Raw genomic sequence first — 22,609 nt, 5'->3', positions numbered from 1 at the left:
GGGGGGGAGGGAACCCAGGACAGACTGGTTTGGGTTGAAAGAGACCTTAAAGCTCACCCACTTCCAAGACCATACCACAGGTAGGGACACCTTTCACTAAAGCAGGTTGCTCCAAGCCCTATCCAACCTGGCCCTGAACATTGCTAAAGATGGGGCAGCCACAGCTTCTCTGGGCAACCTATCACCTTTCTATAATATCTTTCTTCCTTTTACTATTTTCCCTATATTAATTCCTCCTTTGTAAAAAAAATAAATCCCATCCACTTATTTTGGAGAAAGCAGTTGCACAGACTGCACGCTGCGGAAGGCTTAGTGAATGTCTGGTAGACCACTTGAGTCCTAGCAAAATGCTACAAGCAGTTAATCTCATGTTAATGTCAAATGCTAGCTAGTCCCCACAGTCAAGCTAAGCATTTTATATGTACAGTAATACAGTGACAGTACCACAGGACAGCCTAATCCTCTCTAAAGTAAGAGTGCGTCAGACTGAGTCCTCCCCTATAATGAGGCAAAATGATACATTTTGATTAGGTGCAGTGTCTCTTGCATAATAAATTTAAAGAGTCTCTGATCACAAAGCAGAACACAGACGTCCACAGCCACACTTAGTAAAAACCCTAGTGAGAGCCAGTGATATGAATTAAGCATGTTCAGTAAGCAAAAGCGAGCCTATGTGAAGCAAATGAACCAGTGGATTTGTAAGTCTAGACAGTATTTGTACCGTAACTGTGTTCCAAGCATAGTAATGATTATTTATTTCTTATTGCCTGAGGGCAGGTGGAAGTAAGTCTTTGACAAAAGTATGAAAAACAGCCTGAGGGGAAATGGGTGAGCAAGTCCCTAATCTGCAGGAATTACAGTCATTGATTACTCAAATCATAGCACTAACTTTATATTTATTAAGATAATAAATGTTCTGTTGGATTTAGGTGAATAGTGATGCTGCAGTCTGCTTGAGGATTCGGTGTATCTCAGAGTATGCCACTATATTGTGTGTGGGTATATATGTGGACATATACTGTCATAAATAGACCTCACAGGTATACATATGTATGAATACATTTATATATGTATTTTTATGTGTGATACAGGTGTATCTTACATATAACTCATAGGTATGTGTTTCTATACATGTACATACATTTACAGGTACATACATGCATACACATATCTGTGATATATAGCATAATATGCCTGTGTCACACAAAACAACCTGTACTTGAGGCTTCTGGGTTGAACAGCTTCAGATGTGAAAGCAGCACAGCTCCCTTAACATGCTATTTCTCAAGTAATTAACATGTCACTGTTCATTCTAGAAATCCTTCATAACCCAGCTATCCTGTGTCCTGGACACAAGCTATGATCTATCACTGTCATATTTTGATATACAGATAAACCACTGCGCTAATAAAGGTACATCCAGCATTGGAAGAATGCTTCTGAAAAGCATGGTACACACGGCTTTGATCATCGTTCCTCCTGAATATCAGAGAGGGAAAAAGCAATGGAGTGACCATGTGCAGTATTTCCTTTATCAGAAACAAGTAGCTGTGAAGCGTGGTAGACCTAGAACAAGCTTCAACAATAAAAATAACTTAATACTGAAATATTTTTGCCAGGTAAGACACTCAACTCAATCATTAGAAATTCTAAGGAAGATATTAGATCAACAGTCAAGACAGGTGGGATCAAACTCTTAGGATTACATCCACCCACAGATACTACTGATAACAAGCAAATGCTCCAATTTCTAGATACACATCCTGTGTTTTTAACAGAACTTAGGCAGAAGTGAAGGATTATGGTTGAGTACATTCTTAGGCCAACAGTGTCTAAATTTCAAAGCAACACTCCAACTACAGTGAAAGAAATGGTATTAAGTTCATAATCTCTTAAGTTCATAACCTCTAAAGAAATGTTGGAAATGCTTAGAGGTGGAGGTCCAAACACCTTGGGATGAAAGGTTAAAAACCAGCGTATTTAACTAGCTAGGGCGCATCGCCACCCTCTTGTTCCAAAAATGGGTAAGCTTTCTGCCACAAACTACTCGTGCTCAACAATCAAAACACAATTTGCATGTCTAGATTTCACTCATCAGCAGTCTCTGCATTTTAGCTGCCTTATCACATACATCTTACATGTAAAGGGAGCTCATGACCCAGCTATGATTTAGCATTTCAAACATCTACTGTAACATCACTATCTTAAACAAAGATAAAGCAATTGTGCATTGATTCTATTGTTCTTTCCATTTGCTAGCAAAGGTGAACCACAATTTCAAGATAAGAGCACTCAGAAACAAGTCCAGCCCCAAGCAGCTCTTAGCTTTAGAGTTTAATGAGAGACTCAGTCTAGGACACTAATTATCTTTCAGTCCGAGATGATGCTTAATGAGGCATTTATGTGCAGCAGCTCTAGACTGCAATATTGTTCTTCATCTACGGAGAGAAAGGAAGGAGACTCACCAATACTAATCCAAAACAATCTTAACTGGATCCAGACTTAAAATCAATGCAGCACAAATGTATATATGACTTTATCACATCTTATCACAAAAAAGAAAATAGATATAGGTGATACCATTTAAGAAAAGGATGATGGTTTTTAAACACACATTTGGAAAAGAACTACACGACACAAGGTAAAACATTTAACCCACTATTTTGGGTACAAACTATGAACAAATTCTCAGCTTCTCAGAACAACAAGAGCAGCCATCTACAGTGAGGAAAGTGAATTTGAATACTGCACACACTGAAGTGCAAATGCATTATCAAGTTTGAATTGACAAGTGAGATAGTGGGGGAAGGAGAAAAACATTGCCTGTTAGGCTAAAACCAGAGCATCATGAGCAGCATGTCTTCTTCTCCCCACTGGAGCTGAGGAAATTACAGCCAGTGTTCATAATCCTGAAACACTCATATCCACAGAGCAAAAAGAGAAGTTTCTGTGGGTAGCTTATGTTTAATATCAACAGATATTAACTGTAGAACTGTACTCTGGTTTAAGGAATAAAACTACTTATCTCAGTTCCAATAATTATGTGCTTATGTATAAGTCTTAAGAATAAAAGAGTAATTCTGATGCACATAATACAGCTTATTAGGACATTAAGAATTGATTATAACTGACAAACAGTGCACTAGGAGCCCAAAATGCATTGTCATTATCACTATCGACATAAGCCAGTTGTTAAAACTCCTTTGCACAGCACCAAGTCATTGATCTCTTAAGTCATATATCAGAACATGAAATCCCTGGCTCTGGACAGCTTGTATTATCCAACTTATTATCAACTCAATATTTTTTACTACTCAAGATTAAATTAATTTTCAATAAAAAAAAACCATAGTTTCCTGAAAAAAGAAAGCACTCTGAGCTCTAAGAGTTCTTTTGGCTGAATCCTGACAAGTGCTGTGCTATCTTCACGACCTGCACAAACTCTGTGTGTGCCAACCTCCTATTGCGTCTGATCCCTCCTGGCAATACCAGCCCTTCAGCTAACTTTTCAGGTTTATGCCCCTGAGTAAACTCAACAATAGCACACTGTAGAATAGCTTTACTAGTTGAATGTGAACTGACTTTTCACACTACAAATAAAATCTTTTAGAGTGCAGAATCATAACCAGTAGTATTAGAACCAATGAGTGAGAACAGCACTGTGCTCAGTGGCATTCTTCAGGCTAAATGGGTATCTTCTCCACAGAACTCCAGCAACTCACCTTACTTTGATGTTAATTTAATTATAAATGTATTTCAAGATTTCAAAAGTTAGTTCTGAAAACAGCTTGTAATTACAACATCAGTGCCTGCTACGTGAACATACTGAAGCAAAACTGCCTGGCAAAAGGATAAAGCAAATTGCAAGCAATGCAAAGGAAACAAACAACCGGACTTTTAAGTTCTACCAATCACATCCAGATTTGGAAGTGTTAACTGAACTTGTTAAATTTTGCTATGCTTATTTTAAAAGCCCATATTTTGCACCATCACTATTTCTCCATGCCCACCTTTGCTCGGTTTGTGTATCAAACTGAAAGGTGTCTGCACGCTGTCGCTCACTGTGAAGCAGTTGTAACACAATGCCTTCAGTGGTACACGTGCAAATATCACAGAAAGTAAGGAGTACAAAGAAAGAGAAGGAGCAAAGCTTTTGTAACACAACCTATCTGCTGTGACTCAAAACTCAGAGAAGGCGTTGAGCAACTTCATCCAACAGACCAGCCCTGAGGCTCTCAACTTGCAACAGGAGTTTGGTCTCATTAACTGAGGTGCCAGCCAGATGTGTAATAGCCTTTCTTACCTCAATAAAAGTGCAAATTCAAGAACAGAGAGGAGGAAAAGAAAGTAGTGATGTTCTGCAGCTTTCACCACTCTCTAGTGGCTTGTACTAAGGAATCCTAAATGGATTACATAATTTTAGAAGTCATTTAAAGCAGTCTTCAACTCCAAAACGGTTTAACTACAGCCAGAAATCCTTAAATACTTTCAATTCTTCAATAAGCAACAACCCATGAGAGTCATTTGGACTATTCTTTAATTTTGCCCTTGATATTTAAACTTCAGGGAGGGAAGAGGATCCTTAAAACACGTGCCATAGAAAACAGATTTGTTTAATGTAGGATCCAAACTGTAACTTCAAAATGTGGCTTGAGGATTCAGAGCTACAACAATTTTACATACACACTAGAAGACAGACACTAAATAAAGCCTCAAAATCTTCACAGGCTGGGAATATTTAGTAAGCAATTTTGCAGAGGAAAAGGCAATCCAGAACCCCACTGAGCCTCCAACAGATCTCTTCCAGAAACTGCACCTTGGAACTATCACAAACACTATGTGTGAAGTTTTTCCTTCCCTCCCTTCCTCACTGACACTTGTCAATGAAGGAGAACACATCTGTGGAAAAAACTTTTAATGAGGTGATGCATAAACTACCACTGATATGCTGATGCTATATGCAAATACAGGAGTGTTACCAGAGGGAAAAACTCTTCAAGTATTTGATGTACCTGACTGTGTGTTTACTACATTTAGAAAAACACATTGAGAGAGTTTCTGACATTTCAATATTGCGGTTTATGTGAATGAAAAGAATGACAGAAGTCACTAAACAGGGCAAGATTGACTTGTGATTATGATGCAAAATGCCAACTTCAGATTCTATTATAAGAGAGAAGAGTCACAGATGCAGGCATTAAATTCCTCATGCCAGAAGTCATTGTCTATTTTATACCCATTAATGTGCCAGATTGGACAAAATCTGTTTCAGCAATTTAAACACTGCAAGGTGGAAGATACTGCAGATCTCTCTGCAAAAACAGTTTCTTCTACCGCAATGAACTATAAAACTCATGTTTGACAGAAAAATGACTCCTACTTATGGGTATGTTTAAATTGCTATACTTGAAAGCAAAAATGGTACAGAATGTTTTAAAATATTTTCTCCACTGTAAAATTATGGCATTAAATCACAGTGAAGTACCTGCACAGAATTTAAACATTAAGGTTTTCTTACAGTATTTGTAATAATAGATTAAGTATACATATATTTGCATTCCACAGTGCTTCTGAATGCTGATGTCTTTCCTAGAGACATGCCTCAACCATCAGAACCATACGCTCGCAAATTGGAGAAATAATTTTTTGTGTCAACAGGAGAAAGAAATCTGTGCTCGTGTTATTAGTACTGTCTAGTTGTCTACACAGACATAATTCACTCCCCTGCTCCAAGGCATCTTTCACTTGATTTTACTCAGAATGCCCTCTGTTTCTTTTAACAGTACTTGAATTATTAGTGGCATAGCTTTATAGCAAGCACACAATCCTCTACCTTAAGCACTAGAAAAAAACCTCATTATTTCTGAAAGAGCTTTTATACTGCATGTACAGTTAAGGTCAGCCTTTTGCTTAGAGTTAAGCTGCTCTTGGGAGTCCTAAAACTGCTCAGATAACCCCAAGATCCATACCCCATCTATACGTGAGGTATCACATTAACTTTTACAACACGTCAAGATAACATAGAGAATGGCCAGCTACAGATAACAGCATTCTATATCCAACTGTTTCTGACCTAAACACCAAGAGAACAACGCAGGCCCATAGAACTTCCCATAACTACACAGCCTAGTAGCTCCCACTCTTGGCAGACAAAGCAAGCAACACAAGTATGTCCTGCTAAATTCAGGAGGGGCTGGACACAAAGTTCAACTGATAAAGGTACGGTTGTGTTTTATTTTAAATACAAGCACAATGTTTAAGCTATGAACTGTGATTTACAACTGCTGGTCTTTGAAAATCTGAGATTAAGTTGCTATAAAATACACGGCTGATGTTCCTCCTCAAGTGTGCATGTTACATATTTCTTTTTTATGATTTCTGGGAGGCTTAACATTCAGAGGAGCTTCAAGTTAAAAAAAAAACATGTCTCTTCTAAGGAATTCCACATTAGACTTTTTAAATGACTTTGCCTAGAAGCCCCAAACTTGTGATCTGTCTGTACCTCTTGTTGTGAAGTTTGATTTGACTGAACCCACGGAACGGGATGGAAATTTGTCAGCTATTTAATAAAATCACAAATTGTAGGATGATAACAACAAATACCCTGAAAAGCAGCAACTGGAGTAACAAGCGAATAAGGTAGAAATATGAAAACAAGGCTTTACACACTTGGAACAGTAGGGGAACAAGAAGAAATCATCGCAGACTGGAGGAAGGTGAGTGAGTATCTCTCCCATTTAAGAATCCAGTTTGTCACAGTCTTGTGAGATTTTTATTGGTTTTCATTTCATACAGTCTGCTCCAAGCTTTTCCAATAATGTCTTGCCAGTTAATCAGTTTAACCTTTGCTCATACTTTCCAGAATAAAACCGTTTCCTAATTTGTTTTTCCTTTTCATAAACCTCTAGATTGATCTGCCATCTTTAAAAAGATCAAATATTTCATTATACCTAATATCAGATTATTGAAGCCTTTAGTACATGCATGAGCGGTTCATCTAATCCCATTGACCTTTTCATATGAAAATCCACTTTCATGCTTTATCTGCTATTTGTTAAAAAAAAATCACCTCTTTGTTATAAAAATCATCTGTTGTTCAGATGCTGCTTCTTCATTCTTATATGGAAATTAAACAAGACTGAACTTTTATTTTTGTGGAACTGAGAAAATGCACCGAAGATTGAAAAGAAGTTGTATGTGTTAAGTCGTATATTTGGAGTTTTATGTACAATTGAAACCATGAGGCTGCCTTCTGCCTTAAATGTAAGCAGCATCCATCTCAGTAATCAGACCCATTCAGCTATATTTCCTTATTTATAATTCATACAGAGACAACATTTGCTGGTAGATTTCCTTCTATTTTACATATAAATAACTGATGCCAATGTCCTCACATCTGTAACCAGTTTACTCCAAAAGAAGCCTCCTACAGGGAAAATAAAGCCAACTGTCCATCTCTGAAACCACTGGTTTATCAGGAAACAATAAATAGGAAAGAAAAATCTTCTCTTCAACAAAAAAGGTTAACTTCCTGCACAGAGAAAATGACCACATGCGGCAGAGCAGATGAACATTACAATTAAGCAAAATCCCCAAAGTACCAGGGGGAACTGTAGCAAGTGGCACAAATCACGTTTATTCTGCCAAAAATCTGCTTTGTTAGAGAAAGCAGAGAAGGGCTGAAAGGGAAGTTTTGGTCATTAAAAACCAACAGTAATTTATACTGCTGATAATAAGTCAGCACTGTTTGTAGGAAATACAACGAGCTTTTATTTTACAGAATGAAACAAACGTAACTGCAATAAACCCTTTTTTATATATATTCTAAGCATCAGGATTATTAGTGACTTTGCTCCCATTAATATGCTTTGTCTCTTTAGGATGCTACAGCTTATTTTAACTTGACTAACTCTTTCAGTTTAATTCCTCAAGTCAACTTACAGAACATCAGAGGCTTTGAATAAACTATAAAAATCTCAGAGCTGCAAGGTCAAGCATTAGCAACAGGAGAAAATTAAAAGATCATCAAAGGTGCCTGGTAAACCATAAGGCTTTGTAAAGAATTCTATAAGAAAAAAAAGGGAAGAAAAGGATTAAACTTAAAAATCGCATCCAGAAGAATGATCATGAGATAGAAAACATTGCTGGAATTTAGATAAGAAAACAAACTAGTTCATAAGTAAAAGGAATCACCAGTCACTCTAGCATAGTCCTTGTGAACACACTGGCTACACCAGTGATGCTTACAGGGTAAGGTTGGGTGAGAGAAAAGATTGTCAGCAAAATTAATAGTAAGAATTCTTTGTGTAATATCCATAGTGGTGCTCAGATATAAGTAGTCAGCTGTATGCTGTTCAACCATGCACCATATATATAGATATCTATCTGGTAGATTCAAGACAGTAATGCGCAAGTTAACTTTTCAGTCTCTATACTGCTGTAAAACACACCACCACCCTCAACACTCTACTGACCGACTGGTTCCATTTTGTCAATAGGCCTTCATGTTGCATTCACCAGCAAAGAGGAACATTAAACATGCAGACATTTAATCAATACGAATAAAATGTAGTTTATATGCAGAAGAGAAAAAGCATATGAAAGTACTTGTGAAGTTTGAGAAACAACAAAAAATGTGGGCCAAATGCAATCACATAAATCTGTGAATAAGAGATGAAGCACTAGCAGTGCTAGGGAGTAGTTCATCAATCAGCCTAAGTCCTTGGGGAAACAAGACTTCTGCTCTCACTTGACTAAAGTGTAAGACAGAAAACGACAAACTGAGAGAAAATGATGGCTTAATTAAAAGAAGTGTCTGTCTAATAAACACTGCACTGAACAGAGGCACTGACTGAGAACACCGAAAAAAGGAGACAAAAAATTGCAAGACAAACCTGCCTAGAGCTAGCAGAAATGTTATTTTCCCCTCTCTTTCTCTTCATATTTGTGTGCTACCCCAAGTTTTTATCTTCTGATGAATCAGTAATGCCCAGTCAAAATAGAACAGTTTGAATTATCTTCTTGAACCGCTATCACTCAGACTTTGCTTTGGATAGCTAAGCAACAAGCATGGTAAGCAGCACAGCTTATTTCACTTAGATAGCCAACATGTGAATTAAGCTATCACTTATCTACACTGCTGACTGACCAAGAATAAAAACAGTATTAAGTGTTGACTGTATGGTACAATTCAACCATATACTTCATATACATCCTGGGATCCTTAGAAGGCATATTTGTTATTCTCTATTCAGTGTTAATATGGGAAGGATACTGTGTGTAAGCACATGCACTCATGCACACAAATGTTCGATCTCAAGCAAGGAGACTTTAAAGGCTTAATGCTAAACTAAACATCACCATTACACTGCTTACACAACTTCCCCCATGCGATTTTGCCAGTACTTCACCAAAACAGGCCATATTATCACTGCTACCTACTTAGAAGAAGAGAAGCAACTTCAGTACTGTTTTTCCCCTGCTTACTTTTCTCAGGTCAATAAATACCAGAAAAGCAAAATCCACACGGATTATGAATGCTTACAGGTTATGTAACCCTACAGCCTAATAGGAAATGTTGGAAGTATTTCATGTCAAAGCACACAGCTATTGCTTTCAGGCATTTTATCTATTTGCTTACCTTTACTTGCACTCTCAACATGCTGCAATTCCTCTGGAAATTTTAAGATGTCCCGGTAGTTTTCCTCACAGATTTCTGCCATGAAATGTAGGAGGGTTGTTTTATGATCTGATGATTTAGTATCTCGAATCTAACAAGTGAACACAAGAGAAAAGGGAGAATTTTTCAGTCAAATGTTTAAGCAAAGTCACCATTGCAATTCTAAACTCTTCAGCAAAAAGTTACTGCGGTTCCCTGCAAATGAAAGAAATCATTTAAAACACAAAAACTCTCCAATTCTTTATCATTTAAGACTACAAAAGGAGCCTGCACCTATGCTCCTATGCTGCATTTCTTGAAAGAATAGTTAGACCAAGAACAAAAACTGAAGACAGTCCATAAAGTCCTGAGATTTGAGCAATGCAGGTTCAGAATGCTTGCTGTGATTAAAAAAATTGCTGGGAATAAAGACTAAACAGAAGAGCATTTAGTTCATTCTTTCAGTGCCCCCCACTGACAGATTTCTAAAGGAATCCCTCTGAAATGCTGCAGAGCTGGACAGAGTGCTAAAAGTCAGATTTTGCTCTTTTACCAGTCAAGTTTAACAAACTCCTTGTCATAAATCTATAGGGTTTTTATTGAAACACAATTTAACACAGGCTGATTTATCCGGAAGACTTTAAATTGTATACAGACACATTAAATAAATGCACCCCACCTTCCTGGAATGCAAAATAATCCAAAAGCAAAGGTAACTAACTGCCACTGAAGAAAATTTAACACATTCAGCTTCATTTATGAAGAGCTGCCTGAAAATTATGCACAGCGTGAGCAAAGAGGTAACTGCATATTTTCGCTAGCCTTTAAGGATATATTAGAGGCAATTTTTAGTGGTCTAAAATAAACTGGTCTTCTTGAAGGTGGTCAGACCCTCTGTTCTCCATTAACCTGAGTGCACTAACTGCTAGAATCGGTTTGGTGTTTTAAGAAACTAAGTCTGAAACAATTGTTAAAATACAGGGCTAGTGGCAAATTTCCAAGGAAACAGATCCTGGTGGCTAAATCCCATGGCACAGTGCATGCATATATGCAAAGGAACATCATGAACTTGAGAAGGAGAAAATTAATTTCAGTCTAAATTTAGTTTCTCGATTTTTTATATGGATATGGAGAATGAATGTATGAGTTGATTGAAGATTTAGTGGAAGTAGAGATCACCCCTTATTTACAAGGGCAACAGAGAGAGTAGGTGGATGCAAGAGTTTGAGATAATCGTACTTCACTCTCCTTAGAGAATTAGTATTACAAGTATATCTGTAAAGATGTATTTAACCACATTACTAACTCATCTAGTACAGTTCTTATACATGAGTAAGCTACAACATACACAACAAATGAAATCAAGGATTTATTTAAGAAGAATGTATAAATGTGTGTGTAAAATCTCCTGTTTGTTTTCTCATTCTCTAAATCACTAGAAGTTCTAATTCTATAATCCTCATGACAGGCTTGCCATCGATGTTCAATTTAATACAGGCCTTTCAGCTTTAAGGATTACCCTGTTAAGAATAATTGAGTACAGTCAAAAAACAGGCTTTTAAAAATATAGGGTATTTAGGCAATTAAGAAAGCAATTTAATTCATACCCATTCAGTGATTAAAGACGAAACAATGCTCAGGTAAAAGGTTTTAATGTGCTACATACATTGAAGTTTCTCCAAGTTGAAAAAAAGCCTGGTAGATTTAGTGGCTAAACATCTGCATGGTAAAAAGAAATTGCATTTCAATTTGTCTGTGAACAAGAACTGTGGGATTTGCAGTCTTTGATCTCTCTGACATCAAGTGGATAAAGCTTTTCCTTTTTTCTAAATGGACAAAATTATTTTGCCTTCAGATTACAACAGAAACATCTTTTGTCACCGGTGGTAACATCGTATTGCCAACAGTTAGTAATAGCACCTGCTGAGTGGTTAAAACCTGTAGTAAACATGCCTTCAGATCTCAAACTGTGTCAAATTCACTTCTCTGGCACAACCAACAAATACATCTCTGCTACATCCATCTGTATTTCCAACAGCTAAGAGACAGAACTGATAACACAGCTCTGCTTGATCTTTAGAATTAATATGTATGCTTTAAAAATCAAATTTTAAGCCTACTAATACAATTAGAAGATAAGGAATTTAGTAGGGTTTGAGTGTATTTTAGCAGATATTATTTAAATGTAAAAGTAGAAATGAAAGATAGGAACCAGAATGCTAAAAACAGCATGGCTGTGTCTTGACATTCTCTGGATTCACAGAGTATACTTGTATTCAGGACAATTCTTTTGTCTCCTCTCTTTTTATTCTTGGGTAAAATTTAATGTTTTATTCCTTTCTGGAAGAGACAAACCTGGGTATTTAGAATGACAAAGTGGAATCAGTTTTTTCTCCTATCTAAATTGTCCCTAGTTCGAATTTGCAACCCTTGTCTCTCATTCTTTCGCTCTACACTGTGCTAAAAAGCTTGGTTCCACCTTTACAGCAACTTACTTGGTATCACAAGGTTGCCACAGGTCCTCCCTAAACCAGCTCAAGTTTATCAACAAATACAATTGTTTATATAGAGTCCTGAACATCATGCTGCATACGCAACGCACCAAAGCCTGAGTTAAGGGCAAAAAAGTCACTACCCGTGAACTCTTGACTGCAAGCCCAGCACACCATCACCTATCATTGCTGCGAGGGCACACGGCTGGCTCATGTCCTTCCACGAGGACAGGCTCCAGGTTTTCTGCTGAGTTGTATTGTGCATAAACACAAAATCAACTTTAAAACACTGGTATTTTCTGTCAGCATAAATCTAAACTCTCCTTTTGCAACCAAGAGCTCTGGAGAAGGGCAAGTTTAAGATGCTAGACTTACAAACAAAATATGCTTAGGGCCTGTGTCACATTAAAAGGTTAATAAACAGGAAATCAAGACAAGTGTCTAGTTTGCCATCAAAAGACTACTGTTTAAAAAAACACCTCATGCAGCTGACATTTAGTCAATGTCTTCTCAACTAAAGAAATGTCTTATTTGGGTTTGCAGACCGAGTGCAAATCATGGGGAAAAATATAATCAATACCTTCCCACTTCCTTTCATTCCTTGCACTTTTACGTGTTACTTTCTCAGATAACTGAAGATCTACTGTAAATAGTGATTAGAACTTTTAATACAGTGGCTCTTAATTACATCTTAACAGACAATTCAATCAGAAACACAAACTTCCGTTAGGCGTTCTATGGGTTCTAAATGCCAAATGACATTACGGATTAGCATGGGAGCAGAAAAGGAAAGATTACATGCATTTCACGGTCATACGTGTTCCAGCTTCACAACTGCTGTATGGGCCCAGGCCAGTGCTAAAGAAAAGGTGGACTGTACAAAGGGTTGCATGTTTAGAAGCAGACAGAATTGCCTTGCTAGTGATCCCTTGGTGTATTAAATAAAAAACAAAGTGAAAAAACACCCAAATTTCTACTTAATACATGTAATGGTAAAAAAAGTGCATCCTAAAACTCTCTGCCTCTCAAATATTTCTGCATTATTCCCCCTGTATTTTCACCCTTTTCAGTCTCCAAGCTTTACTGTATTAGAGAAATCCTAATAGTTCCCTAAGACTTAGCAAACCCACAGAACCCGCCAACAGTAATGGAATTCTCCATTTAGAATACAGATAATTGCCTTACTTCTGCATCTTTAGTAGCGTTAACACATTGGAACAGAGCAGTGCCTGAGTACATGGCACCCACAAAACATCAACAATGCATGCCAATGACTTAAGGTTTTCCAAATTGGTTTCTTTTACAATAAAAGACACTAACAGCGTGGTATTACACATTTCTACTGCAGGTTTTGATTCTATGGCCTTTCCTTACCTGAGAAATGGAACTTAGGAACAACATGTTTAGGTAAAAATACAAACTCACAAAAATATAGTAGATGAGTGCAGGCTACAGAAAGAAACTTCCAGCTGAAAGTTGAAGCCTCATTTTGAGTGGTCAATACTATGGGATTCATTGTTTGGGAAACAATTAAAGACCAATATACACAGAGCATAATAATCACAGCACAGGCATTGAAATCAAGTATGGAGTACAACGTTTAGGTCTGAGGCTCAGAAATAACATGAATGTAACAAGTCTCCCTTTACATGCAGTATCTTGGTAAAACATTTAAAATATACAAACCATTCTGTAACCCACTTCCAAACCTTTTTATTATTTTTATTATTTGATTTTATTCTCCTATTGTTATTCTGTGCATACATGAGAATAGCTGCTCCTGCTTGCCAGTCTTGATGCAGCACCTGAATTCTAATGTTGGTCTCTCTTGTTTGAACAAAATTAAGTTCTCTGCCTTCTGCCAAGTGTTGTTTACAAGTCATTTCTTTCTTCAATAACATCATACACTGCAATATAGCATCCAGAGAGATAATCTGGTTTTAAGGATTTGCAATTACTCTACAGGCATTAGCTTTTTAGCTATGGCCAGACAAGTTTGTATTCATGCTTTCTTTGCTTTATTTTCTTTATCATGATATAAGGAAATTGTTAGATAGTAACAGATTTCTGCGTACAAAGTGACCAGCTCTGTTTTAAGAACACTTATTTTCTCAAACCAAACCTTTATCCCAGATCAATACTTGCTTCTATCCTTTTTTCCAGATCATAGAACATAACTACTAAACAGACAATTCGTTTGAAGATTGTTCAAAGATGACCAAAAAAAAAATCAATATGAAAATCAGGTCTTATTGAGAAGTGAATTCCTGATGTTCGAATACCTCATCATTAAAACAAGGTCTGGGTGTGTTCTGCACAGAAGAATGCGCACACACAGAGATGTGTTCTACCTGCCTGGCTCTAAAAAATAAACTTACTAAATTATGAGCTCTCTTGTCAGGGGCAAGAATTCCACTGCCATTAAAGGTAGTGTAAATCACTGCTCTCGAAAAGAAGAACAAAGATAGAATGAACCACAAACTAAAACACTTGCAAACATCTCAAGCTTTTAAAATCCACTGATCGAGTCCCCACTGGTTTGATTCCCCTTATCCCAGTACATTTTCTGGGACTTAAATCCTTGTCTTCAGACAAAACATCAACCTACAATAAAGAACAGCTAAAAACTGGCATGAGTCACAGATAGTTGGATGTATTATAAATTCTGTTCACATAATAGCTGAAGTTTCAACAATATTCAGAGGGTAATACTGTTGTTTACCTTCTATCTTGGTTTGTCCCATCAAGTATCTAACAGGGAGAGTCACCAAAAGTAGTAAAAAAATTAGACAACGACCAAAAGGACCAACATTGTAAAATATCATAGAATTATAGAATGGTTTGGGTTGGAAAGGATCTCAAGATCATCTAGTTCCAACCCCCCCTGCCATGGGCAGGTACAGCTCACACTAAACCATGGCACCCAAGGCTCTGTCCAGCCTGGCCTTGAACATTGCCAGGGATGGAGCATCCACAGCTTCTCTGGGCAGCCCATTCCAATGCCTCTCCACCCTTACAGTAAAATCTTATTTGATTTTAAAACTCCCATTGAAGAAGATCTTACTTTAGGTAAATAATGTTTTAAACTGGTAAATTATTTTCCTCATTCTAAAGTTGACCAATTGTAAATTTTGACACCTTTTGAATAATATGATAATTTACAGCTGGTATGTGGCTGTAGGCAGATATTAAATCTCATGCTTATAAAACATATTGCCACTTGGTATAGTTTAATATGTTGTGCTATTCACAACACTTAAGGAAGGCCTCTCAGACCATAGTCTTAGTTAATAACACTAAGCAAATAAAGGCATTTCTGGTGGAAAATGGGGAGGCAGAATCTGAAAGCAAAAGAACCAAATGCAATTATCAGTCGAAGCAATCAGTGTATAAAAAGAGTCATTACCCAAATATGAACTCAGATTCTTAACAGTAATCACTAACAAAAACCCAGTCATTGTCAGTACTAATGATGTAAACACCTCCCATTTATAAAATTAAGCCTCAGTGGAGGAAAAGGTTACTTCCCTAAATATGAGTACTTCCCTGAAGTACAGGTACAAAGTTATTTGAGAACAAAGAATTCTTGCAAAAGCACATTATTATACTCACCGAATTCAAATTAGAGTGGCAAGTGCATAAAGCAAGGAAAAGCAGAAATAGCAGAAATTATCTTTTTTTGAGCAATAAACAACAAATTTAAACTGCACAATGCACATGTCACTCTGTCCAGAAAAATCTATCTAACATTACCATTAACTTAAGAGACTTGTTCTGAGCGTGGAACTTAAGAGTGATAATTCATCAGGTTGAATCAATATGCAAAGATATCAATGACACAATTTAAAATCTAGATTTTGATAAGACCTTCCTTTTCCTCCAACAGCCACCACTGCCTTTGTGATTGTCTTCATTTTAGCCATCTCCTTAAAACAAAATATACCTCTTCCCTAAATGCAATAGCACATTGAATGTTTTATTATGGAGAATGTTTAAGTATCTTCTCCAACATTCCCTCAAAGAAGAGGGGAAAAAAACAAAACAACCAATAAAATAACCCATCACTTCCCTCAGAAATAACTATCTTGAAAACAAACAAAAAAGTTAAATAGATGTTTTTTCTGAGGGCAAGGCTGAATTAAGCAGTCATAGATTGTCCCAGTTACTCTAAATGGAATTAAGCTGTAAGCACAGATAGCTATGCTTCAGCAATTATTCAGTTCAGTAGAGAACAATTTGCAGGATTAGTCAATCTACATTAGCTGTGTCAACATCTGTGGGATTTGCATTGACAGCAATTCATAAATCTATCACCTGGAGTGCAAGGATTCCTTCTCAAATCTATGCCATGCTAGAGTACCATTCATGCACAGTCATCATTTCCCCTTCCCCTTATTAACAAGTAGTTTTCTACTTAAAACATAATTTCCCTTTAGATTCCACTACTATCAAAAAAGAAAACGCAGCACTAGAACTAAGAAAAAAAAAAAAAGTCCTTCAACTTGGGCCCTCTTAAGAAAAAGCTATTAAAGAACCAAAGTTCTTCTCAGGTGATGGTTTTTATTTTGTCAGAAGTTAATAACATCTTTGCATTAAACTAGAGCAAACAGAGTCTCTCTCTACTGAAATATGTCAGATTGCTGTGTTTGAAATATTATTTCCCCCTCAACGTTCCATTTCCTTGAAGTACACATCATATTTCTTCATGGCATCCAAAAAAAAAAACCAGGACTTGAAACCTGGATCCTCTAATTAGACCAAACAAAATAGTAACTGAAGAATTCCTCTGCAAGATTTATACTGACTACTTTGTTCTTTAATCTGTTCAGCAAATGTTGCATCCATTTAAGATAAGGTAAAGTACCTTCCTTTCAAAGGCACTCTACAAACTGAGACAGTCAAGTTCAGATCAGTGTCTTACACTTGTTTTAACATATAAACAAACAAGCACTGCACATTAAATACTGACTGCTATAGATAGCACACTTCTCATTGCGTCCCATATTTTGGCACCACAACTGAAGCTCAATATTGGTTAACAATATTCATCTTTAATCATAAATACTTATTTCTGTGACACTGCTGGAGGGATACCTGGATCGAAGATGGGGAGAAAGATGAGCAACTAGAGCTATTTCAGAGCTCTCTGTATATTCTATTGACAAGATGATAGCTGAAGAAATTCAGATTGAAAAAGATGTTCTACTCGTATACTCCAGAAAGAGTATAACAGACGTAGAATTAAACTGCCCTAAATCACCACTGCACTAAGACAGCTACAGCAGGGGAGCAGCCTAGAAATGCTTACTCTGCACTTGTCTATCCGTTATTTAATAGAGATGCAGTAAACTACCCAGACTGAATGTTTTTCCATGTTTAGGGTACTTTTTCATGTGTCATGAGTTTTACTGATCTGCACTTAAAGGCTTTATAGCTTCATCTTACCTTGCAAAGAAAACTTATGTTAAAACCAAGAGACTGTGCGTTTCTGGAGCCAGCGTTCATGTAGTTTCCAAGGAACAGCACTAACTCTAAGAGCTTGCTAAAGCTTTCACTCTTCTTGAGCTCTTCACAAGCCAGTGTAACCGCCATAATGTCAGGTTTGATATTGTTTACATGCTCTTCGAACATAAGCTTGAAGAGGATCCCGTTGAGACGTGACCGCAGCATTTTCACTGAACTCATCTACAAAATAGGAAACATTGAATCAGAACATAAAAGAACCCCAAAAGCAAAATAGCTTATATCAGAAAACAATATTGTGCAGCAAACAAGACTCCAGTTTCTGTATGTTTTCACTGCCTATTTTGTATTTCCAGGAATCTGTACCTGCCCATAAGTATCTGTCCCCAATCAATACGCTTGAAGTGGAAAAAAAAATACAGTGAAGCTACACACTGAAAATAAGAGTGGGCTTTTTGTCACCAAATCATCTAATTTGTTCCAAACTCAGAGGCAATAAATGCACACGGCCAAAACCCTTCCTCCCAGCAAAGGAAACCTAAGCCAGTCTATCAGTTACCAAGAACTGAAGATGAAGCTGAAGGTACCCACAGCAAACATTTCATCACATCTCCAGTGAAGTTACTCTTGAACTCTGATATTCACCAGCTTCACTGAACAATGCTTCTCAGTTTTCTTTCCTTCAGAAATGGTACTACAATCTCTCAAGTGCGTGTGTTGATACCAGCACAATCACACACAGCACACTTCAGTCTGACAAAGCAAGAGAATGAAACCTTCCATTTTTTTAGATTCATTTACTGAGCTGATACATAGCTGTCAACTTGCTCTTGGTCATTAGGAGAGCAATGGGAAAAAGACACAATGAATTATTAGGGACCCTTGCGGAGGACATGGGAATATCTAAGTGAGTCTGAGACAAAGGAGATCAAGCTTCACTGGTCAGGTATTTGTATAAAGCCAGGTCAAGTATTTTATGCTATTGTACTGATGTGAGCTGCTAACTGGGATATTTACGGATGACATCAGTGCTACATCTAATAAGGTGGTTTATTTTTGCAGCTTTTAACTGAAATGAAAACCAAACTGGGTTTTGTTCAGTTTTCTACACTTACAGCAAGTTATAAAATAAATAATATGGATCCTGACAGTATTGCTAGTTACCAAATAGCTCAGAGGTATTTTAAGATACACCATGGTATATATTTGCTACTAAGATTTTTTAACTTCATACCTTCAAAAGACCCAATCTGTGTACCCCAAAGAATAATCAGGATCAGGAGATGGATATGGAGGTCTTGGCTGAAATTCATGACTACAAGTATTACATTAAAATCAATATACCTAAAGATACTAAAGTAAGGATATACTTTTGGATCCCATGACATCATACCTTGTAGGCAACCTACTGACTGCTTTTCAACCTCGGCTTTTTGTCCTTTTAAACAAATTTTGTAAAACTATTGCCCACGATACCATCACCTTTATGTTTCCTGACACTGTGCAAAAAGTAGTACAGGACAAATCCCTTCCTGAGCTGATAAAATGATGGAAGGTTACAAATCAGTGTTGTAACATGGTAAATGGCCAAGACACTGAAAAATATCTACAGTAGTGATTCATCAGTTTAAATCCACAAGGCCAGTTTCATTAGACTAGCTACCAAAGTATGTCCAGTCTTTTACATTTTGCACAAGTGATCAGTAATATCTCCCCCTTAGTAGCAGAGTATAACTCCGGAGATATATTTAAGAGCAAAATATGCGCTGAGACCTTTAATTCACTTGAAAATTTTCATTTAAATGCAAGAACCTTTCAAACCCAACACCTGATTTTAATCAGCAGAATAGAGAAAGATTTCTCTCCCAATATATTCACAATCAGTGGTGTTCCTGAAGCACTCTGTCACCTTGTTACGTAACAAATCACAGATCTTGACTATCAAAACCAAGATTTTTAGGTGCTCACATCTCTGTTGCCCAAAGCTTTATGGTGGCTCTCTGAGGAACCACAATTGCTCTACCAATGTTATCTACTGGACAGCTACCAGAAGCAGCTGCAAAAACTTTCACAGGAAAGACCTGGGTGACCTGAATAATGATGAAGTCCTACTAAAAGTACTATAAATATGAAGGCACTCCAGACGGTCCCAAACAATTCATTTGACAAGACCGGAAGGAGGAAAAGGAAAGGAACAGAAGCATTCCAGCATAACTTTTTTTATCTATCTCCATTGTCACAAATTCCTCCGAGTCTCTCTCTATAAGCCAAAAGTCTTGAAACATTATTCTTCTAATCATTCTGTATTTCAGAAATATCATAATGAAAAGCTCTGCCTTGAAAGTATAAACCTTCACTAAGCTGTGGTAGATTGGTATTTAAATTAATCCCATCATTTGCTTTTAATTTCTGTAAAACAATCTCCAGTTACTGTTTTCACTGAAAATGGCACAGAGGCTGCCAAAAGCTTTACATCTGAAAACACTGCAACAAAACACGTGGAAGCCAGCAGAACAGTATGACTTCAACATTTCTGATAAATAATCCTCTACAACACTTCTACCCATTTGTTCTTCCTTTAACACTGTGAAGTGCCACAGAACACCGATCACAACTACTTTGCAAGGTAGTTTGACTACCAAACCAGCAAGAAGTTTTGATTTTATTTGCTGATCTGCATTATATTTTACAAGTACCTTGACAGTTTTAGAAGTGCTGTTTAAAGTGGGTTGTTTCCTTAGAATTCAAAGCCTTTTTATATACATTATGCTCTTGACCTATCGATAGAAGATGACCATAAACGCTATTTTATTTCCTCCTTCCCCACCCTGCACTGGTTTCTTTCACCTGCATGCTTCTCAATACACATGTTCAATGGCTGATAAACATTGAACTCACAGGAATCTTCTTCAAACAGGCAAGGTGCAAAGATTATGTTCACTTAGAAAAAGGTCAGGTTGTTTACAGCTCTACAAAATTACTGTCACAGGCCTCTAAGAAATAACACATTCAAAGAGGGACAAGTAACAGCAAGCATTAGCTTCCGCTATGAACAATTAAAGCAAGAAAATGGGTATTTCTTTGCCAGCTAATTGTGAGCACTGGGCTGCGTGTCATTATTTTCCCTTCTGAGCTTTCATAAAGGTCCTTGTCTGAATTCCCTATCTAATCAAGTTCTTTATTCAGTTCTTTATTATTTTTTCTCATTGTTCAATTTTCGAGCCCTGTATTGAAACTAGGTTCAAAGGTTACTGGAGAGAGGCAAAAAGCACAATAAAATTTGCCTTGCTTCCTAAGCAATAAAGGTGACATTCCTGTAATATAAATTTGTCACCTTACTAAGGCAACTTACTCGGCCCCTACCTACAATATATTCAAATTGGGTTTTTTTTCCTAGCAAGGTTCTAGAAAGATTAATTCTTCAGAAACTCTAGAAATTACAATGAGGTACAACAAGTGGCAAATAAATTCAATTAAAATGACCGAATTACTCTAAACCAATGCAAGTGCAACAATCTTGTACAATTCTTCCCATTTCATCTACCTCCCAACAAGGATGTTTAGGATAGCTAATACTTATACAGCAGAAGAGGGACACAGAATCTGCAAGTCTCTATAACTACTCAGTGAAACTCTTGCGTTCACAATGAAATTAGTGATAACCCGTTCTTATTAGCTGGGGGAAGTTTTGCATTCCCTAGAAACCAGCAAAACAACCTCCCACTTCTCCAGAGCACACACCAGAAATGGAGTTCTGTGGTCAGTTCCAGTCACTTGTTTTGTTGATCCGCTAAAGAGTTACTAACTAACATGGGCACCACCAATGTTGGGGTGATCATCCTAAAACTGGTAATATTCTCATCTTCAAAACTCACTGTTGGTGGTGAAGTGGGTAAAGTTTGCAGAGTTTAAATACCACTAACTGCCAAAGATGGCTTTTTCCAGCCTGTCCTCTGAGTTGGCAGGAAATCACTGATACTCCCACAGTGATTACGGCATCGGTGAGATTTATGCTTTTGTAATACTTAAATTGTTCAACTGGCACTGAAATTGAACGCCAGTATCCTTATTAAGGTTGCAGCTGGTCCTATGCCATAAAGAAACTCACTTTTAAACACAAGTTTACATTTAAAAATCAGCGAATATTCTGTCTGGCTTATTTAATGTTATACAACATTCCGTTTACCTTTTTTTCTTGCTCTACTTCAATGCCAGCCCAAGCTTTTCTTTATAGGAGTTATGTTGCCTTTTCTGATCCCAGTTTAACACTTCAAAAAACAGCTCCAATAACTAATTTGATTATATAATTGATTTTAACATTTCATCTAAATGAAAATGCAATTCTAATTTTCATTTACATATCAGCTGAATATTAAGCTAATCGTTCTCTTCTAATAAGTTAATCATTTACTAAGTATGGGTTTTATACACCAGTTTTAAGCAACTTATTCCAGCCTTTATTAAATTTGACAGGCACAGTGATTACCCAATTAACATCTCTTAATAATTAAGATCTCGATGATTAACATACCTTAATGTACATACAAATAAGGGTACACAATTTAAACACTACTTTAGTCCTTCTGTCATTTTCTATTTCTAAACACATTCCTTACATCAAGTTTAAGATTATTATTAATACAAAACACAGAGCTTCATTCAACACATAGTGAAAAAGGACTCCAGTCAGTAAGGAGCTGAAGTTTAGATGCATTTCTTCCACTTAAATGGATTGTCCAACTAAGTCAAAATCGGAAACAAACCCAGCATTTTAGTAGTATTAATGCAGTTTAAGGTCTCTAAAAGAAGTCAGAATCACTACCCATAAGGAAGCATATTATTTCTAATTAAACCAAATTGTAAAGGTAAATAAGCCAACAAGCTTCAGGAAACAGTCCCTTCATCAGGCCAACATCACCATTTGAAGATGCTAGATTAAGCAGTTATTTCCTGATGTTCCATTAAATACTTTTAAGGTCTTTCTCAATTTTTCTGT

The 22,609-nt window shown here is 36.9% G+C and overlaps 1 protein-coding gene across 2 annotated transcripts in view; it reads right to left on the bottom strand.

Moving 5' to 3' along the window:
- Positions 1–22,609, bottom strand: part of DIAPH2 (diaphanous related formin 2) — a 234,663-nt gene that overhangs the window by 126,183 nt on the left and 85,871 nt on the right. For both annotated transcript variants that reach the window (XM_061446159.1, XM_061446160.1), the window contains exons 22-23: positions 17,596–17,835; positions 9,641–9,770 (exon numbers count right to left, since the gene is read on the bottom strand). In XM_061446159.1, the coding sequence (XP_061302143.1) occupies positions 9,641–9,770; positions 17,596–17,835 (370 nt within the window). The remainder of the gene's footprint in view (positions 1–9,640; positions 9,771–17,595; positions 17,836–22,609) is intronic.

Source organism: Pezoporus flaviventris, unplaced genomic scaffold, assembly GCF_033815535.1.
Source record: "Pezoporus flaviventris isolate CSIRO_AGI_PZ_B2104156 unplaced genomic scaffold, CSIRO_AGI_Pfla_v1 ptg000005l, whole genome shotgun sequence".
NCBI lineage: Eukaryota > Metazoa > Chordata > Aves > Psittaciformes > Psittacidae > Pezoporus > Pezoporus flaviventris.
This window is presented reverse-complemented; position numbering and strand designations above follow the sequence as displayed.